The sequence below is a fragment of the Glycine max genome, chromosome 10, assembly GCF_000004515.6.
Source record: "Glycine max cultivar Williams 82 chromosome 10, Glycine_max_v4.0, whole genome shotgun sequence".
In the NCBI taxonomy this organism is placed as follows: domain Eukaryota; kingdom Viridiplantae; phylum Streptophyta; class Magnoliopsida; order Fabales; family Fabaceae; genus Glycine; species Glycine max.
The window spans coordinates 2,547,865-2,567,999 of record NC_038246.2 but is presented as its reverse complement, the minus strand read 5'-3'; the positions used below and the strand labels follow the sequence as shown (position 1 = coordinate 2,567,999).

General features: G+C 31.9%; 3 protein-coding genes across 10 annotated transcripts; 1 reads left to right on the top strand and 2 right to left on the bottom strand.

The window, feature by feature from the left end:
* Nucleotides 1-459: 459 nt before the first annotated feature.
* Nucleotides 460-3,089, bottom strand: HSF-21 (heat stress transcription factor 21). Of its 6 annotated transcripts, none has more exons than XR_005886568.1 (4): nucleotides 2,247-3,089; nucleotides 1,023-1,844; nucleotides 830-946; nucleotides 460-696 (listed from the first exon to the last, which is right to left on the bottom strand). XR_005886568.1 is itself a non-coding variant. In NM_001289320.1 (2 exon segments), coding segments are annotated over 2 exon segments (1,026 nt in total).
* Nucleotides 3,090-7,433: 4,344 nt separating this feature from the next.
* LOC100782033 (ETO1-like protein 1) lies at nucleotides 7,434-12,095 on the bottom strand. 3 transcript variants are annotated; one of them, XM_014762926.3, is made up of 6 exons: nucleotides 11,733-12,092; nucleotides 11,082-11,347; nucleotides 9,280-10,992; nucleotides 8,514-8,805; nucleotides 8,039-8,348; nucleotides 7,434-7,816 (listed from the first exon to the last, which is right to left on the bottom strand). In XM_014762926.3, exons 2-6 carry the CDS (start codon nucleotides 11,207-11,209, stop codon nucleotides 7,596-7,598), a joined length of 2,664 nt encoding a protein of 887 aa, XP_014618412.1. In that variant the 5' UTR covers nucleotides 11,210-11,347; nucleotides 11,733-12,092; the 3' UTR covers nucleotides 7,434-7,595. The 3 variants fall into 3 exon arrangements, with proteins under 3 accessions (XP_014618412.1, XP_003536706.1, XP_040862198.1); XM_003536658.5 differs by having other exon boundaries at nucleotides 11,082-11,316; XM_041006264.1 differs by lacking the exon at nucleotides 7,434-7,816 and having other exon boundaries at nucleotides 8,272-8,348; nucleotides 8,519-8,805; nucleotides 11,082-11,316; nucleotides 11,733-12,095.
* Nucleotides 12,096-16,230: 4,135 nt separating this feature from the next.
* LOC100527528 (uncharacterized) lies at nucleotides 16,231-18,756 on the top strand. The gene is made up of 4 exons (NM_001250411.2): nucleotides 16,231-16,593; nucleotides 16,701-16,814; nucleotides 17,988-18,145; nucleotides 18,241-18,756. Exons 1-4 carry the CDS (start codon nucleotides 16,344-16,346, stop codon nucleotides 18,445-18,447), a joined length of 729 nt encoding a protein of 242 aa, NP_001237340.1. The 5' UTR covers nucleotides 16,231-16,343; the 3' UTR covers nucleotides 18,448-18,756.
* Nucleotides 18,757-20,135: the final 1,379 nt, after the last annotated feature.

Genomic DNA, 20,135 nt, shown 5'->3' with positions numbered 1-20,135 from the left:
CAGATGTTAGTGGCAGATTTAATTTAGCTATTAATTTGAGTTGTTAATGAATTGGACTCAGACACAATGTGTGTTTGTTTTAACGTTTGTACACTTTTCGACACAATTCAACGTGATTACGGAATTTTAAATGGAAAAATAGCTATAATTGGACTTTTCACACATTCACAGTTAGAGAATTTCGGACTATTAAATGAAGACGAGAAGTTCAGATACCGAATGCATGCTTTAAATTCGATTTACCGAAATAAAATACTCCATAACTATCTTATTATATTTTGATAACTGCATGAATGTGTGCGAAAACCAACTGCACTTTTGAGATATAGTTTTTTCCGGCATTGAAGCTTGAAATCTCAAATGTTAATAAGCTAATAACCACACACTACTCATCTTGAAGTCTGCAAATGATTTTTTTTTTTTACGAGAAATGAGCCATTAACATGTGGTGACTAATAATGAAACCTAAGTACATAGTACTTATAATGTAACATCATCCATAAAAGAGTCCACTGTGGTCTCTCTCTCTCTAGTTTCTGACCAAATGGCTAAGGATATACACACAAATTTTAGGAGGGGATAAAAAAACAAACCGACAACCTTAACCACCAGGTGGCTCTTGATCTTCAGTTACTATTGTTCGAGAACAGCTACTTCTTGTCCATTCTACATTCATTGAGGTAATAAACAAATTACCTACAACAATCAATAACATATCTGGGTTGATATGATGCATTAGCACTACTGATATTTTGAAATAATTAGACCTTGACAGATTCATATCAACTACACATACATAGGTACATGAAGGGGGTTTAAAAAATTGAACCTTGGCGTATATAGTGATCGCTATCACTACCAAATACTCTTATCCAAGCACCAGCAGCAACCTACCTCATCAAACTATTGAAGTGAGAGAAGTGAGAATCCGGGGTTTCACCATGTGCTACAAAAGGACATATAATAGAGTTAGCTAGAATTATAAACACCAAAGATTATAGCATTATATAATATGACTCCACCGTATGCGCCTCCTTTATAATTGACTTTGGCAGGTCTTGAAGTCTTGAACCTAGTAGTGAACGGAATGGAAAGGGTTAAATGATTCAGTGGGGCACTTAATGACTTGAATCCAAAAGATCAAGTTGATTGGCCAACACTTTGATAACATCTTCATCTTTATCTTCAGCAGTTGGAATATCTAATCGACCCTCAAATTTCTCACTAAACAATAGTTCTTCCCAAAACTCTTCATCAAGTACTCTATCCAGCCTCTCTTGTGATTCTAGTGCCTCAGGTCCTACCTCCCGGTCTATCCCTCCCTTTCCAAAACCTTGCATTTCCCTAGCTAACATTTCCAACTCTGATTCTCCAAATTCTAAAGCCTCAACTTTAACACTGCTTGATTCTCCAAACCCTCTAGCTCCTTGCTCAATTTGCCTTCTCTTTTTGGTGAAAGCTTCTTCAAGCTCCTTACTCTTCTCTTTCTGTAGGAGTTGGTGTATGAAGGTTGGATTTTTTATAGCTCTAGCTAAGAATGCCATCATCTGTTTCTGCTTGATTTCTGTCCCTTGTAACCTTTGCTCCATCTCCTGAATGTACATTCTGGCTTTCTGTTGCTGCTTTCTTAGATTCACAAGCTCCATCAGCAACACCAGCTTGTCATGCCTCAAACGATCAATCTCCTTGTCTAAGTCAAAACGTCCAACCTCAACACAGTGGTGACCTTGTGTTAGTTGGGAAGGTGCCTTCCTTCTCCTTATGTTTCTTAACAAGTGCCTGTGCCCTCTGATGAATCCTTCATTTGCAAACTCCCATTTGTCTGGATCAATTTTTCTAAAACCCTGGAAAATTGAACACCACAATCAATATGCAAAACATTAAATTTGAACAAGCTAAGAATAATTTGGAATTGTAATTGCAATAATAAACAACTTTAATTATTCAAGATACAACAAAAAATTTACAAAAGCAAGCAGAAGGGGGTTAATTGTCATTCAAAGGGAAAATAGAACTGGTTTCTTTGTTAATTTGTCTTCACAAGCAAAATCTTAAAGCACATAGACATTAAAAATGAAGATATAAGGTGGGTTGGATGGTTAAGGAAGAAGGAAACAGGAAAAATGTTGTAAGTTCAATCTCCTCTGCTAACAAAAACTAATATTTTCCGATTGAAAAAAACATAGACATTAAATATTGAAGGAAAATTAATTGAATTGAAAAGATTGTGATAAGATAATACATACATAAGTGTTTAGTTGCCTGACAAAGCTTGAGAAATTGTTGTGCTTGAAGTATCTGGGAAGAAGACTTGTAGAGAAGGTATTTGGATCCCAAACCACAAAGCTTGTGCCATCTCTGCTCCAAGAAACTACATGATTGGTAACAGGATCATCCACAACATCAAAAGTTTTGGTCAGGAATGGCGGGGGTCCCGTGTCATGAAGTCCTTCAATTGGCTTTGCTGGAAATTCACCACCTAATTGATATGATGATGATGGTGATGATTCTAAGTATTCTTCTTTCACTTGATACATATAATTCATTCTTGAATATTTTTTTGGATTAACTTGATGGGTTTGTGGCAATGATACGTGAATTTTGTTATTTTTGCTTCTAATGTAGATTGGTAACTTTATTGCAGCGTGATTAATTCAGTGAGGAAACTAGCTAGCACATAACCAAATTGGACAGCATAGAGTAGGAAATTGAACAGTATTAAAAGGGAAGCATGAATGGGGAGGGAAGAAGAAGGGAGAAAAAGTGTGAAGATTATAGAAAGGAGAAACACTACGGCATAATCAAAACGAGGCTGAAGAGAAAGATCATGAACGAACATGAAGAAAAAAGGTGAATAATTGAAGTTTATTTTTTCCGGATAAGAAATTGCGAGAAGGAAAGTCGTTTATGTCGTTAGAAAGAGTTGGTTGTCTCTCGTGCCCAAATCCACCAAGCAACATTAACTGAACTGTGAAGTGAAGGGCCTTAGGGGGATTATATCTATAGGAGAAAATTTTGGAGTATAGGGATAAAAAATAATTGATTAGAAAGTTCTAGATTTCTTGGAAGCACATTCACTTTGTTTTTGGCCCCTTCCTCGTGAAGCAATTGGATGATGCCATGATGGGATAGCAAGAGTGGGTGGGCCATTGGTTTGGAAAATTCTGGAAGCTATAGAAGCAAGCATGGAGGGATTTGGATTTGGTTGTCACACTGATTTTAGAATGAATAAATTATGTTGGTAAGAGTATATCTATGTCATGTTTATTCATGGTCTTGATAAAGATTATTTTTTATCAATCAATATTAATATCATAATTAGAAAAAGAATATTAATATTTGATAGTTGGTTGTGGACTTGTGGCTACATGCCTGATTGGTAGGAGGAAAACTAATTCATGATTTCATGAGACGAAAAACATATAACAGTATTTCCGTACAATTCTATACGCAATATATAATGAGCTCAAGTCAGATATTTTAAGATCACACAGCTAAAAAGTGTAAACAAAACTCTGCCGAGGCAATTGTAACCATTTATTTGTGGGTGAAGAGTGTGCAAGTGGGCATCATAGTGCTTAGTGCATGCAGTCCATACTCCCGGATGTGAGTGAAATAGTCAGCATATTGAAATATTATACTAAGAACTAGAAGCATCTTGCTTTGGGTTCCCAGACCCACCCACAACTACTACATGCAACTTGAATTTCTTTAATCTTAAAACGATAAGAATAACTCGTCACGATCGAGAAGCTACAACAGGTCAAGGTCCTAAATTAATGACGAGTAAAATTAGATAAGATGGCTGTATCGGATACAAGTTCTATAATATTCTGGAATGTACTAGATTTTTGTATTTTGTATTTGTGTGATATGACATTTTATTTTTAATTTGGTACACAAATTATTGTTGGTTCTCCTTTCCCTTGTTAATGATAATTTCCTGTTTTCTTTTGCCTTTGCCACGGCGTTGTAGTTTTCGTCTTTGGGACCTGCTGTCCTCCACATCACATGTGACAAAACATTTGCACGTCAAGTTGCACCATGTCTTAATTACAATTGAAGCTCGTTTGTTCATTAATTATGATCATGAAGTGGATGAGAAGAAAGGTTAATCAATGGATTCATGTCACACGCGAATGTACGTATAAATAATAGTATCTTATATATATTAATTAACGGATTTAACCATCTAATAAGAATGTTAGGCTTTTTTTTTTTTTTGACGTCTTGGGTTTAGTCCTGGAAAGTGGAAACTGAAATTTCCATGATGATTATTAGTCCGTGTAGCTTTTGTTGCCTAATTTGCTGGATTATACTTATACACATCTTTATTCTAAAAAAGTGGGTATAAATATACGTATCGTGTTAACTTATTTGAACCGTGTTAACATCTCCTTTTACATAAAAAAATAAATAAATATAAAATCCAAATAACCTAAACTTGTTTGACTCACTTAAGCTGTAAGATAGGAACATTTGTGCTTCAACGATGGCTACCACTATCCGATGCTGGGGGTATTGATCCTCTCTCCATATATATGTTTGTACTTTGCAGCATGGCCTCCCAACAAGGTTCAGTTTTACTTTTCAGTGGCAATATATTCATTGCTTTTCAATGTGGAATTCGGGCGTTCTCCATGGTTTGTGCATATGTCAATGTGTTCTAATTTTCCCCCCCTTAAGAAATTGCATATATGCACATTTGTCAATTGTCGTCTATATATCTTTTTAGATGACAGGTTATTCTTAATTGAATGCATATCGAAAGAGGCCAAAAAGATTTTATCCACACAAAAAATATTGGCTTAATTGTAAAATTTGTTCTTCTAATTTGCCTATTTATCTTAATCTTGGTTTTAACCGGTTAAATTTTAAAAACTATAAAGTTAATTAATATTTTCTTAAAAAATAAAAACTTAAAAAATTACTTAAAAAAAAAATTAGAACGGTGATCTTTAAAGTAAGAAAAATGTTTTTTTATCACTACACCCTCATTTGAATATTTGGTGTAAAATATAGTATTAATATAAGTTTTATGTGAAAATAATTTAAAATTCAATTTTTTTTTTAATTTATTATATTTTTATAATCTTATATATTATCTTTTGAAATATAATATATAAGATTAAATTCTATTTTCACATGAATTAAAATGTGTATATTATTTAAGTTTTATTTTTATTTTATATATTATATTTCTTTTAAAATAATATTTATGATTTAGTGACAACATTTTTTTTATCTATATTAAGATATTCATGTTATTTGTTGTAATATAGATAAAAAAAAATTATATCAATAAATCACATACATAAATATTTTTAAAAATAGAAAATAATGTTATTTTATTTAATTACATATCTTTACTATATAATTTCATTCTTAAAAAAATTATGTACCTGATTAAATAAAGTTAAATATAAAAAAATATTATTATAGTAAATAATAAGAATATCTTAATATAGGTAAACAAAATGTTATCATTAAATCACATATATAAATATTTTAAGAGATAAATAAATACTGTCATTTTATGAAATTATAATTTATATAAAATAATATACATAATAAAATTTATATTATATATTTACGATATGAAATAAGTTTTGACTAACGTGATACAAATACATAAGATTATAAAAATATAATATATAAAATAAAAATAAAACTTATATAAGTATATATATTTTAATTTATGCAAAAATAGAATATAATCTTATATATTGTATTTTAAAAGATAATATATAAGATTATAAAATATAATAAATTTTAAATTATTTTCGCATAAAATTTATATTAATACTATATTTTGTACCAAATATTCAAATGACCATGTGGATGTAGTGATAAAAAATTGTGTCATTCACTTCAAACATCATGAGATAAAAAAATCAATCAAGCCAAGAAAATGATAATAAGACAAAAGAAGAATAGAAGAAATAAGAGGAAAAATCCAAAAGAAGAAGAGTTAGAGCACCAGAAAAAAAATAATTTAAGGACAAAAAAAAGACAACACAAGCAAGGAATTCCAAAAGAGAAGTAGCAACAATAAAAAAAGAGATAAACACTTAAGAAAAATCCAACAAATGATAAGATTAGGACGAAAGAGAAACAATAATAGGAAACAAACCTTCTAAGAGTTCACCCAAGAGAATAAAACTATTGAAATTAAGGCACTGAGAATAAAGTAACCTGACCACACAAAGAAATAATGTGAGAAAAATAAGAATACCACAAAATAAAGTAGCAACAAAGTAAGGATGGCAATGAAAAGAAGTAACAATAGAAGCAATGAGTGCAACAAAAAAAAGTAGAAGCAAGGATCAAGAATAATAATTGAAGAGCCAATTGACGAAATGTGTTGGTGTTAATGTCCACATTATTTTGGAAATATTCTTCCGGAAGAGGCAGAAACTTTAGCCCTCTTCCATTTAATTGCTTGGCTGAGTGAATTTAGGGATCACTGGGTGCTTATCGAGATGGATTCCAAATCTATTGTGGACGGGTTTAATTAAAGGACCTGCTTGGCACGGTCTCAGCTTGACACTATTCTTAGATATTACAAATGCAAGCTTAGATCTTTAGTTTTTAGGAGGCAAATTAATTTTGTCCTCACATTTTAGTGAAAGCATCAAAATTCTATGCTATTGAGGTGTCAAAGTGATGTGAGTTTTGCTTCGTCAGAAAAAAAAAAACATTATTTCAAGTGTCGAAATGATGTTTTATTTTGATAAAACTACTGGAAATGTGAAGATTTGGAGCATCAAGCCAGACAGTCGTCAACCATAAGATTTGAGACAAAAGTCATTCAATATGAAGATCTGTTAAAAATTTGCAATAGTTATTACTAATTAGAATTTGTATTCTATAAATATCTTTTTTATACCTTGTAAAAATGGGTCAGAACTTGTAACTTGTAAGTACCCTACATTCTTTAACACTCGCAAACAAACGAGTTACTATAATATTTTCGACCACTGTTTTTTTTTTCTTTTTTTGCATTTTATATCCATGCACTTTATTTTTACGTTGCATTCTTTACTATCGTTTTATTGTCAATTAGAATATATTTATTGATGTAAAAAATTATAATATATTTATTGGTTTAGTTTACTTTCTCGCAGTTTTGATTTACATTTTTTTCCTATTGATAACTAATTATTTTTTCTTCCTTAACTCCTTCATTTTGCTTAAAAGTTAACCATATTCCTTGAATACCCATAAAGGAGGGTAAAAGATCTTTAAAGGAAGTAAATGTCCTATTCCTTGAAAACCTATAAGATTATGTTTTGTTGATAAAAATATGCTCAAAATTTCACTATCGATAGTGAAAAAGAAAAATAAATTACCTTCTAAAAAAAGAAATTAGATTACCAAATGAGAAAAAAAAGTGAAGAGACATTGAGATGTGTGAGATATGGAGCTGTGTATTTAGCAAATATAAAAAAAGGAATGTATAAATGTTAAAATTTCGGCCACCCCTAAAAATAGAGTCTTCGGATAGTTAAATCTTATTTAACTATACTTTTCATTTACAAATTCACTTTTGGTGACCGTTAATGTTTTCATTTGGCAGAATTCATGGTCTTGACTCATGGCTCGTGGCTATTGACACGACAGTGAAGTTCTAACATTTTTTGATGGAATGGATCCACTGAGAGAGCAGCACGACAGTCTCTTAGTGCACCTAAAACATCCCCCTTGTGTTCATGGAATGCTGCACGTAGATGCAAGAGGTGCAAATCAGCTTTGAATGCAATTGCTCTAGAGAGTTCCGCAATGGCTTCCTCTTCCTTATGGCTGTCCATCAGAACTGCAACCACATACACCATATACAAATTATCAACAATATTGAGTACTAGCTGCAATACCATAATGTGATATGACGATATGAGTAAGATTGACTACTGCAATAGCACCCACAACAACGACAATATTAAGATACAATATCAAATATTTATAAAAATAACATATAAGCAAGTTGCTTATAGCAGACCAACAGAATTGTGGGTGAGTAGACAAGCAAAATATGAACCTGCTGCTCGATATCTGTAAGGATACACCCGAAGTGGATCTAATCTAGTCACCATCTCCAGATCTGCCTTTGTGATTTCACGATCACCATACTCAGACCTCTTCTCATATGCTGATGCATTGTTTCTTGCCTTCTCAATAAGGTTGGTCATTTCCTTGTAAGCGGCAGCCTTATCATTTTTTAGAAAATGAACACGAGCAAGACCCTGATGGGCTCGGGTGTGCTGGATTTTAAGGGCCTTGATATAGCAATCTTCTGCTAACTCCAATTTCCCACAATCAACATAAACACTTCCAAGATTGTTTAGAGCCTGGTAAATTAAGTGGAAGAAAACAATTGTAAAACAAAAGGCTAATTGTATCCAAAGTAGCAAACTTATATGGATACGATGTTTGTTATTAACCCGTGTGAAGGTCCACTTGTTTTGTTGATCAGTAAAATATTTCCAACACACGGAACAATTGAAGAACTATACCTGACCTTTGCGCAGATTATCAGAAGGACACCTCAAGGCATCTTCCAGAAGAGAAATAACAGTTGAAGAACATGATGAATCTAAACTGGAGTCGGCCAATGCATAGGCCTTCAGGAAGTAGGCCTCAAAAGACCTTTTAATACTAATAGACTCTTCAGCTTTTTGAAGCCCTTCCTCACAATGACCTGTATCATACAAGATCCAGCCCTCATATACAAGTCTTTCATGCTCACTTGATACATGTTGCCAAGCTAACTGTAAACTCCGCATGGCAGCCTCAGGACAGTTTAGCCTTCAAATAAATGTCAGATTTATAGACTCAGCATACATAAGTTCCAGTCAGTATTAGAATCAGAATACAAAGAAAAAGGGATCTTGAAGCAGCAGAATTTGCAGTTTTATGTTTATTGACAGAGATGTAGTGACTTATAAATTGACAAAGAATTCTACATACACTTTGAAAAATTAAAAACAGCCATCATTTATCTATTCTTTTAGTTATGATTCAATATATGTACATGAGAGACACCAATTACCATATCAGATTCCTATGGTTCATAGGTGGAGTTAGGTGGAATTCAAGATCTTTTTACAATAAAATAGGGTACAGGCCCATGCTCATCACGATAAAAGCAACTTTTATTCACATCATATCCATCATTTATACAAGAACAACAAAAATGCTACTGGACAGGAGGAGAGAGAAAAAACAAGGAAGTGACACATTGCATTTGCCTGGACAGTTATCAAAACATTCTTAATATACCTGAGGAGAAGCAATGACTGTCTGAAGTATAGAACACCTTTTGCTACATCAGATTCAAGCATCTGGTAGATAACAGATAGAGACTCAATATCATCAACAGCAGACCAACAGTCATATAATCGGGCCCAACAATCTGCTGTTGTCCAATGTTCGACATGCTCACGCACAAGAGTACAGAGCTGAGATGCAGCTACACGCCCTTCAAACATTTTATAAGATGGACACAGGGAAAGAATTGCTTGAACATCTCGGAGCGCTGCTTTGTAGTCCTCAAGGACCAGATAGATAAAAAACCGCAGTTCCAAGCACTCTAATGAAAGTTTGAAGCCAAGAATCCGGTTGATTTCAGCCAGTGCAACTTGAACATTCCCTGACTTCATTAAAGAGGCAGTCCTATACATGTAGGGATATATAAGAGTAGGATCCAGTTCAGTTGCTTTCTCAAGGTCTTTCCGCCTCAAATCACCATCACAGTATAGTGATCTTTCCTGGTACATCCATCCAAGTGGAGTAACAGAAGAAATGACTGAGCTGATCTTCTCATAAGATAAAAGTTTCTCACCCTTTATAGAGTCCAGTCTAGCTAAACCCGCAACAGAATAAATATGACCTACATTTAAAGCCCTCTCAAAAAGACAATAGGCTTCATCATATTCTTTCCTTGAGAGTCTTACACATCCCAATTGATGAAATGCCAGCAGTCTCTGCTTGTCATTTTCAGCAAAATCAACTAACCGTTCCAGGAAATGAGCTGTTGTGTCTGAACTAGAATTAAGGTTCATAGAAACTTCACTTAAGAAACAGAAAAGTGAAAATATACCAGGCCCAACCATGACTGCCAACTGCTGTTTATTAGCATGAATAAATAACTCCACAACCCGATTGTCACTCAAGCATTTGGGAATATTACGTAAAAGAACTTGTAAACAAGAAGCCGCAAGGACAGCTGAATTCTGATCAACAGCATATTCCATGAGTTCCAGTGCATCTTCTCTGGAGGAAACTAAGGATGCAAGTCTTCTATCACAAGCCTGTTTTAGTCCTTCGCAACAATACTTATTTGCAAAAGCTAATATTTCCACCAAAAGATTTGGAGGGACGTCAAGTAAACTGTCTGTCAAGCTGAAATAACTTACTGCCCTCATACCTGAAGGAGAGAGATTGTTTTCAGACAAATCTATAGTCTCAGAAAGTGATTCCCTGAAACAACCCTTTAGCATTGCATGGAATGGTGCTGAAAGTTCAGAAATCTTTTGTCTATCACAGACTATCTTCTCATCTCCAATTTTAAAGATAACATATTCTGAAGCATCGTTCCCATTCATCAAAGCTCTATCTTGGGAACTTACATTTTTATCAAAAGGAATATGAGATTCTACATCTAGGGGTCCAAATTCCTTTTCACATTTACCACAAGCTGTGAGCAACTGAGCAACTAATTCTTCTCCTTGCTTCTCATACTTCAGCCATGCCCCAAATATAATTTTCTCATGAACAGTGTTTGCTCTCTGCCAAGCTGACCGGAGGCTTCTACGCATCAGTTTGACATCCCCCAGGCCCTTAAAGACCTGGTATTGTAACAAAAACAGATTTGATTGTTCCTGTGGAGGACAAGATTCAAGTTCTTCATGGATTTGAGCTAAGACTTCCACATAATCAACAGGTTTGAAGAATGGGAGTATCGGTGACTGTGGGACCTTGATTAGGGATTCTCTGTGGCAGTTAACAGTATACACCACTTCAATGAAATGACTAAAATAAGCAAAGCTTCAAAATAAAAAATGTTGGCCAGAAAAACTTACATTGATGCAGAAGAGGACTGTGATGACAATCTGGGAAGCTTCCCTCTTTCAACTTGGAGCCAGGACTGTGGATTCAAAGCACTATGGTGTGCTTCTTTACACGATTCTGCGGTGAAGAAAGTCCTCATAGGGCATAAGAGGCAAAACAAGTCCCAGATCTCCACTATAATACCACTGTATGCTTCCTCTTCAAAATCAAACCTTTACAAATTGAAGCCAAAGAAAAGGAGCAGACCTACCAAAAGAGAAAAGAGAGAAGCTTCAACCTGCAGGTCACATTCCACAACCCTCAACTCAAAAATTCCCAACCCCAGAAAGAAAAAACACTTATTTTCTTTTTTCCTTTCTTCCTTTAACTGTTCCCCTTTTAGAAGCAACAGAACAAACAATCTCAAAGTAACGGTCTTTCCTAAAAAAAATGATCATACCCATTAACTAAATCTAAGTCAAGACTTATATTCCTGAAAAAAGGGGGAACATTTAATAATAATTTTACTCTACTCTCTTCATTTCAGCATTAAACAAGGAATATATAGACAAAACGGTCAAATAGCTAAGAAAGATCTCAACACAAAAAAAAAAATGGCCACTTGAATTGTAGCTGGTTCATCCAAATCAGCACACAAAATGCCAGAGAGAGAGAAACTTCACCTGTGGCTTCAATCTGCAGAACCAAATGAAAGGTTCGGAGCATGAGATGAAGGGCATAGAGATCAAATCAAAGTGAGGGGGAATCTAACTGAAAATTTTCGACTTTAACTAACTTTTACTTTTTCCTTTGGTTGGTGAAAGGGAAAGTGAATTACTTTTCCCTTCTTTCCGTTGTAGTTGGAGACCATAGAAGTTGCAGCTACTGTTGGTTGGAAGTTGAACTTACCAAAATCAATAGGAATCAAAGTTTAAACTTGGTTGATTGAAGGATAAAAAAAACAGAACTAAAAACAAAAACAAGTGATGAAACAATTGAAATAAAAAAGGAAAATAACAGGAGAATGACAGATATTGCGCAGTCCTTTTCCCATGCCAATGACAAACGCCCATATATTCCTCGTCTGAAAATGATGTCTTGTTCAATTCTTTCAGCCAAACAATAATTGTCTGATTTACTTTGAAATATTTTTATTTCTGTAAATACTTAACTTAGTCATAAGGAAAATTATGTTAGTCCTTGACAAAAATTTGAAATTCATTTGTTTTTTACAATATGTTTGTTTTGAATTTAAAAAATATTTTAATGACTGAACATGCATTAGAAAACTAAATTGATTTTTATTTTAAATATTAAAAATAAAATCTAAAAAAATTAACTTTATGTCATATGCTTTTTATAACTACTTTTTTTTTTAAGAATAGGATTAACCCTATTCTTGAAAACTATGTAATACTAACTCCAATTCTTCAACTATCCTGCACTAAGTGTTTTTTTTTTCTTTTTTACCTTATGTGGTTGCTTCGAAATAGAGGGGAAAGAGTATAGATAGGAGTCATAACAAAATTTATGGTATTTGGTACCATTTAAAGAAATAATTGTAAAAATAATAGTTCCTATAAGATTTTTGTTTCTTTGCAAATCAAAGAAGAAATTGGTTGGAAATACTAACCAAGTTAACTAATGACAAAAGTACTTTTCTTGTAATTTTTTTTATCATGATATTAGTATGAAATAATTTCGGTCAAAAGTGATGATTAATCTTGTCAAAAACTATGAGTGCATAATAAGATGAGTATTTTTCTTTCAATATAATTTATTTTTACCTAAGGATCAATCAAGATTTGAATTTTGGATCACTTAATTGAGTGACATATCTTTAGTAAACTGTTTCTTCTTATTTGTGTAACTCCCACAACAATCTTTTTCTATTCGTGTTGATGCTCATCGTTGTGAAGTGTTGCACCATTGGTCTTATGGGGAAGTCTTGCACTACTCACATCTCCGACCATATATTCACCTTTCTTCATCACATTCTTGTTAATAAGTTATATTCACATAATAATCAATTATGTGCCTATAATTGATTACTTGGAAGAAGCCATTTGATGCACAATTGATTAAACTTACCAATATTTTTCTTACATATTGATGTAGAACTCATATTCAGTGCATTATTGATTATATATCTAGCAAAATCATTGATTAGCTGTGATGTAATAACTGTAATTTAAAATTAAAGAATTCATATTCATCACATCATTGATTATATTCACATATTGAAAGAACCATTTAATCGATTATCATATCCATATAATCTATTAAATGACTTCCATATGTTTATCTGGTCTCATATTTCAGTTAAAGTATGACACAAGTCATTATTTCAATTTGAAAGGTGTAAAATAATTTTTTATAATCTAATTTCTCGTTTCTTCTTTTATTCAAACCAAATAACTTCATAATATTGTTTTTCTTTTATTTCTTTCAAATCAAACAACTCCAAATTCTAACATATTTCTCTCTTTTCTATTTTTCTCTGTTTATTTCCTTATTACCAAACAAAGTGTTAAGTTGATCATTTTATTAAGTTGTCGTATAAAGGAATGTTATATGTAAAATACATATAAACTTATGAAAAAAATGGGTCAGTTTGGCCCAATTAGATGAGCTACGCCAGGACGGCAAAATTATAGCTTCATATGAAAATTGGATTGGTCCATCTGGCTTTTACTTCTAGCCCATTAAATTAATGTTTGAACAGTCAATTTGGATTGACCACTACTTTTGGGTGAAGTTATTTATTTTGACATATTATGCTTTTAAAACCTAGTTCGTAACACAGGTTTTCCAACTCGAGGTACTTGTGAGTATGTTGAGTAATTCTGTTAATCTTAAAGTATACTTTTTTAAGAGGTGAAGGGACACTCAACCCCATATTGTCATTTGGGTCATGTCCCTTTAATGTTTGAATTGTAAATGTAACAATTTGTGGTCCACGTGTTTGTTTTGGATTTTATGTTTCATCTCATAGTAGTTTTTTTTTTTTGAAAAAATGTCATAGTAGTTATGACAAGTGAGATTTTATGTTATGATTTTTGTCTTAATCATCCGGTCATAAGAAAAAATAGATTTTGACTAATTCAGAATTTGATTTAGAAATAAGTAAATTATGGTAAAAATTATTTTCATCAATGATCAAATTTATGTAATATCAAAACGGTTCAACCTTAACTTCATCTTATTAATTATATGTGTCCAATCATTTAATTATCATCATAACAATTTAATAGTTGTTTGGGATGTCATTTTTATCCCTATAATCAAGATGAAAATATTAATTTTATTATATTAAATGGTAGAATATTTAATATTTTAACTAATTGGACATATTTAATCTCTTTAGGCAGTTTATTTAAATACAAAAAAAAAATATTAATCATATATTTTAGTTCATTTGATTAGCATGGTGTGTGTAAGTTATTGAAAATCATTGGTATTTATCTTTGATTCAGATTAAAAAAATCACATGAATCTCATTAAATGAAAAATAAACTTAATTAATTTTTAATTTTTTTTCTTGCTACAAAATATCATTAAATGAAAAATATATAGACTGTAAACCTTTAGTAAAATAGACATAAATTTGATCTAATGCCAATGTTGGTTCTTATTGCAAGGATACAACAAAACAAGATCAAACTAAAAAGATATATTTACATATACACAGCGAAGATGAATTATATTGTTATTCTTTTAAGGAGTCAATTTTCTCCTTTGCATGACAACAGAAAGGGGCTATTTATACAGCAGTAACCCCAGAGTTATAAAAGCCACAACAGTTAAAGCAGTTAAAAAATAGTAAACTAAAATATAGAGTCAATAGTTACTACAGCCAGAGAATATATTAATTTGTCTTAAAAAGAATATTGGTAGACAATATCCATCATTTACTTATAGGCTAAGTATGGTGCAAACGATTGACCTAACCTATATTAGTATTTACTTATTAAATTATGATAATTAAAAACTGGTTTAGTCCGAAAATTTATTTAAATCAAATATGAGAACAACATCTTTGAACATCTTCCCACCTTAATTTGTCTGGTTCGCAATGCTTCTAGTGCTTTCTTTTGCTTGAACTTGGGGTCTTCCATTACTTTGGCTAAGCTTTGTGGTGGATCCAGTTGCAAAATCGATGACTAATTAAGGTGCAAGTCGACTCTCATTAGGACCTGCTAATGATGTAAGACACCAAATTTATGTTAAATTAGATATATGATATGATTAAATGGAAATGGCAGGAGAAGTTTAGACATATCTAAAGTGTCCTCTCTCACTTTGGATATTGTCATGATTCGTTGGATTAGACGATTCTCCACCTCATATTTGGCTGTGACCATCTGACACCACTTTTCTAGAGCTTGCTATTTGCTGTGCTTTTAGTTTGTATTTTGTTGAACTAGGCTATTTTGTCTCCTACATTCAACTTAATAATAACTGTTCTTATTATTTTAATTTAAGTTTATCATATAGTACTAATTATGTACACGCTTAAAGAGTTGACAATGCATTTATTTGTGCATAATTATTAAATTCAACAAATGTTGATGACACACTGGAATACATTTTTTTCAAGGGTAATTTTGCTTTATGTGAAATGAAATTTGGTTGTGCTACAACGGGTCCTTGGTGTTAAATCCAATAAAAACGTGCTGATGGATAAGATCCAAACTTGAGAGCTGTAAAGTAGACCATATAAGCACATGAAATGCTGAATCTGAATCCTATTAAGACTTGAAATGAATGAGTGAATGTTTGTTAGGTATAAAACTACTTTTAGTTTTAGGCGTTAACGTAAACTAATCATCTCTCCCTTATTCAACTATACTAGAATACTTATCCTCGTTATCTTGCAGTGATCATATGTATAAAAAGAACTCAAATATTAGAAAATTTACAAATTTACAATAATTCATGAATAATCTCATGCTCAACAAAAAATGTAACTCAAATATTAGCTGTAGTGTTTCTTTTTTGTTTTTGCTCTTCGACCCCGTTTCATCAGTTACAGGCTAATCACCGTTGGAAAAATCTAGAGTTTCCAATCCGTACACGCGTCAACCAGAAAACACACCACGTGTCCAACGCGTACACAAACGGCGACGTTTCACATTCCCCACTCGTGTAAGGTATGCGAAGTCTCACGAAGTTTCCTTTCCCACACGAGCCTCACGCTTAAACTCATTCATTTATCCACGCAAGCAAGATCCAAAAGCTCTAATTAACTTTCTTTCTTTCTTTCTTTCTTTCTTTCTCTCTGCAGCAACAAGATGTGGAACCAACCATTGGGAAAAACCGATTTGGAAAGCGGTTCTCGCCCGCTGTATCCGATGATGCTTGAGAGCCCCGAACTGCGCTGGTCTTTCATCAGAAAAGTATACTCCATAATCGCCATACAGTTGCTCGTAACCATCGTCGTCGGCGCCGTCGTCGTCACCGTCCGCCCAATCAGCGTCTTCTTCGCCACCACCGGCGCCGGATTGGCTCTCTACATCGTCCTCATCTTTGTCCCCTTCATCAGTGCGTCTCTCTTAACCTAATTCATTCCGATTCCATTCCTTACTTCCTCTTTAGTTTTTCTCTGATTTCTCTTTCTTTTTTTGTGTTGGTTTTGCGTGCAATTGCAGCATTGTGTCCACTTTACTACTACTCCCAGAAGCATCCCGTCAATTACTTGCTCCTAGCAGTTTTCACCGTGTCTCTTGGTTTTGTCGTTGGATTGAGTTGCGCCTTTACTAGCGGTAAGATTCATCGTCTGTGTCCTCTTTTTTTCTTTGTGGTAATTTAGAATTTGTTTGTTAGTGTTTTTTTTTTAAAGAAAAAATAGAACTGAAATAAATTATGGTTTATGTTGTTTTAGTTGTTCAACTTGCAACACCTTTGTGTTTGGTCCTAGAGGAGGGAGAATTGTTTTTAAATTTTACCTTGTTTGATTTAAAAATCTACACTTCATTGTTCCACAATTTTATTTTTCATTACTTTCCTTACCATTTATAGAGGTATATAATAGTTCAGGTTTTTCCTCCCATCGGCTAAAGCTCCCATCCTTTCCTTTTCTCCTTTGAATTAAAGACACTATTAGTTTGGTCTGCTTGGTTATAATTTGGACTTTGATGTGTATGATTCTAATTCGGGACAATGGACAAAGGAGAATTAAATTTAGGAAATTGGGATTACTCTTGATATTGAACTTGGGGTTTCGGGGTAAATCCATCATTGTGGGTTGTGACCAAATTCCAATGCGTGGGTGCTCCGTTGGAGAGATTTTTGTGTCCGGTCTGGGAGGATATTAAGGCAATATGTTATTTCCTCTGTTCTTTTATATCTGTCTTCTAAGTTTCTTATGTAGAAACCAAGTATTGCAATAATCTTTCTTGATTCTAATAAAATAGTTTTGGGCTTTTGTGTTTTACCCATTTTTCTTTCCACTTCAAATAAATGCATGCCTAAATTAATTAAAATTAGGAGACAAGTATGATTATAATTGATAAAAGGATGTGATCTTCAACTTTGTAAATGATAGATGGTAATAGAAACAAAAATTCTCCAAAAATCCAACAATTAAAAAGGAAGCGAGGAAGTAAAACTTATTTTTGTGGTTACATTAGGGTTCTAAGTTTAGATCTACTGATTCCTTCCTTCCATTGAGAGTGCAATGGAGGGAGGAGATTGGATTATTCCCTTACATGGCAGCTTCTGATGTAACTACCGTTTCTGCAATGGGAAATAAAAGTATAAAACCACGCTTGAAATCCAAATTGAGAACAACAAGTTGTCACGTGTTAAGACTTTACTCCCTTGTATATTTTGGCTTGTGCAACTTCGTTCAACTTAAGTTGCATTCTTCAGTGAAAATTGCCGACTTGTGTATGGTTTTGATTATTTTTCCAATGGCACTGGATAATTTGATACAGAGAAAGTTATTCTGGAAGCTGTCATATTGACTGCTGTGGTGGTGATTGCTCTAACACTCTACACATTTTGGGCTGCAAGGAGAGGCCATGATTTCAACTTCCTTGGACCCTTCTTGTTTGGTGCAGTGCTAGTTCTTATGGTCTTTGCTCTGATTCAGGTATTATGATCTTCAAACACTGTTGCTTCACATGTAGTATTGTGCTATTGTAATTATTTCGGTTTAATCCTTGTATCCTTTTCTTTCTCTTGCAGGTTCTGTTTCCACTGGGTAAATTGTCCGTGATGATCTATGGTTGCTTGGCAGCCATTATATTTTGCGGCTACATCATCTATGACACAGACAACCTGATCAAGAGATACTCGTACGATGAATACATTTGGGCTTCGATCTCCTTGTATCTGGACATCATTAACCTCTTCCTGTCTCTGCTCACTATTTTCAGAGCCGCTGATAGTTAGATCATTGTGTCATATGCAATTCCGTTCCTTGCCTGCACATTATTTGTTTTTTGTGGGGGACGAGAGTGGGTTCCGAAAACAAATTCTTGTCAACTAGTATATCTTTGGGGCTTGCTCTGTTGCTAGGTGTCTAGTATACAATGGATTATTGTCAAAAGTTGTTCATAAATAGTAGATTAGCGATGAAATTTTGTACTTGATTATAAACACGACTTTCCCTTTCTTATTTGTGTTCCTTATTGTTTATATTAGAATACAAGATATAATATATGGGGCATTGGCTCATGATATGGAAAAAAAGTTAAGAAATTATGTTTGTTATGATTCTAAGTTATTCTTGTTCAAGATAATATGTATTTCTATTAATATTAGCCATATTAATTATCAATTTTTTTTTCTTAATATCACTTTTGATTTATTATAGGTATATTAAGTTTTAAAATTTTTATTTTTATTTTTTATGTTTTTGAAATGTATATTTTTGTCTTTTTTTTTCTTTCAATCTTTTGTTAAAAACATTAGTATCATTAGTGTATTAAATTTTAAAATAATTGTCTTAATATAATGAAGGTTAAAAATGATTACTATTTTTTATTTTAAAAAATTAAAAATAACTAAGTAAATGAAAAAAATGAATTTGAAATCACAAATAATCACCTTTATTATTATTATTATTTATTTTAATAATTTAATAATGATTATAATTTCATTCATTAATTTATTGTTATTTATTTTTTAAAAATAAATAAAGATAATAACAGTTTTATGTAAATTTAATTATTTTAAAAAGATTAATGTCACTTTTAATTAATTATGTTCATGTTATTTTAGTTCATTAAGTTATAAAAATTGTTATTTGTATTCCTTATTTTCTGGTTATGATTTTTGTCGGTAAATTGTCTATATTATAATACAAGATAAATATATGGGGCATTGGGTTATGATATGAAAAAAAATAACAAAATTATGTTCGTTATAATTTCTAAGTTATTCTTATTTAAGATAATGTGTATTTGCATTAATATTAGCCATATTAATTATTAATTTTTTTCTTAATATTTATTCATATTTCATTTTTGTATATTAAATTTTAAAATTTTATTTTTATTATGTTTTTGAAATATGTTATTTTTTCAATTTTTTAATTTTTTAAAAAATATTAATGTTTTAAATTTTAAAATAATTAAGTTAACTTAATGATGACTATAAATAGTCATTATTTTTTTATTTAAAAAATAAAAAATTATTAAGTAAAGAAAAAAGATGGATTTAAAATCACCAACAATCACCTTTATTATCATATTTTCATTATTTAATTTAATTATTTAATAATAATAATAATAATTTCATTCACTAATTTATTATTATTATTCTAGTTATTTTTTAAAATAAAAGAAAGATAATAACAATTTTTAATCATTACTATATAAATTTAATTATTTTATATTGATTCATTATTTTTTATAATTATTTCATTTTAATATATTAAGTTTTAAAAATTTTATTATGATTCTTTATTTTTTAAAATATCACATTTTAACATTTTTTTAAAATTTAGATGTGAACAGAATCCTAACATTACTAACAACAAATAATAAAAATGATCAAAATAATATATTTTAAAAACATAAATGATTATAATAAAACTTTCAGTAACTAATTGTAAAACATATTACAATAAGAGTGAC

Excerpts from the sequence above, each read along its gene's own strand:
- LOC100782033 (XM_014762926.3), bottom strand. The coding sequence starts at position 11,209 with ATGAGGACTTTCTTCACCGCAGAATCGTGTAAAGAAGCACACCATAGT. Across the intron at positions 10,993-11,081 it reads CAGTCCTCTTCTGCATCAAT|AGAATCCCTAATCAAGGTCC; the intron begins GTAAGTTTTTCT and ends TAACTGCCACAG. Across the intron at positions 8,349-8,513 it reads ATAATCTGCGCAAAGGTCAG|GCTCTAAACAATCTTGGAAG; the intron begins GTATAGTTCTTC and ends TTAATTTACCAG.
- LOC100527528 (NM_001250411.2), top strand. The coding sequence starts at position 16,344 with ATGTGGAACCAACCATTGGGAAAAACCGATTTGGAAAGCGGTTCTCGC. Across the intron at positions 16,594-16,700 it reads CATCTTTGTCCCCTTCATCA|CATTGTGTCCACTTTACTAC; the intron begins GTGCGTCTCTCT and ends GTGCAATTGCAG. Across the intron at positions 16,815-17,987 it reads GAGTTGCGCCTTTACTAGCG|AGAAAGTTATTCTGGAAGCT; the intron begins GTAAGATTCATC and ends AATTTGATACAG.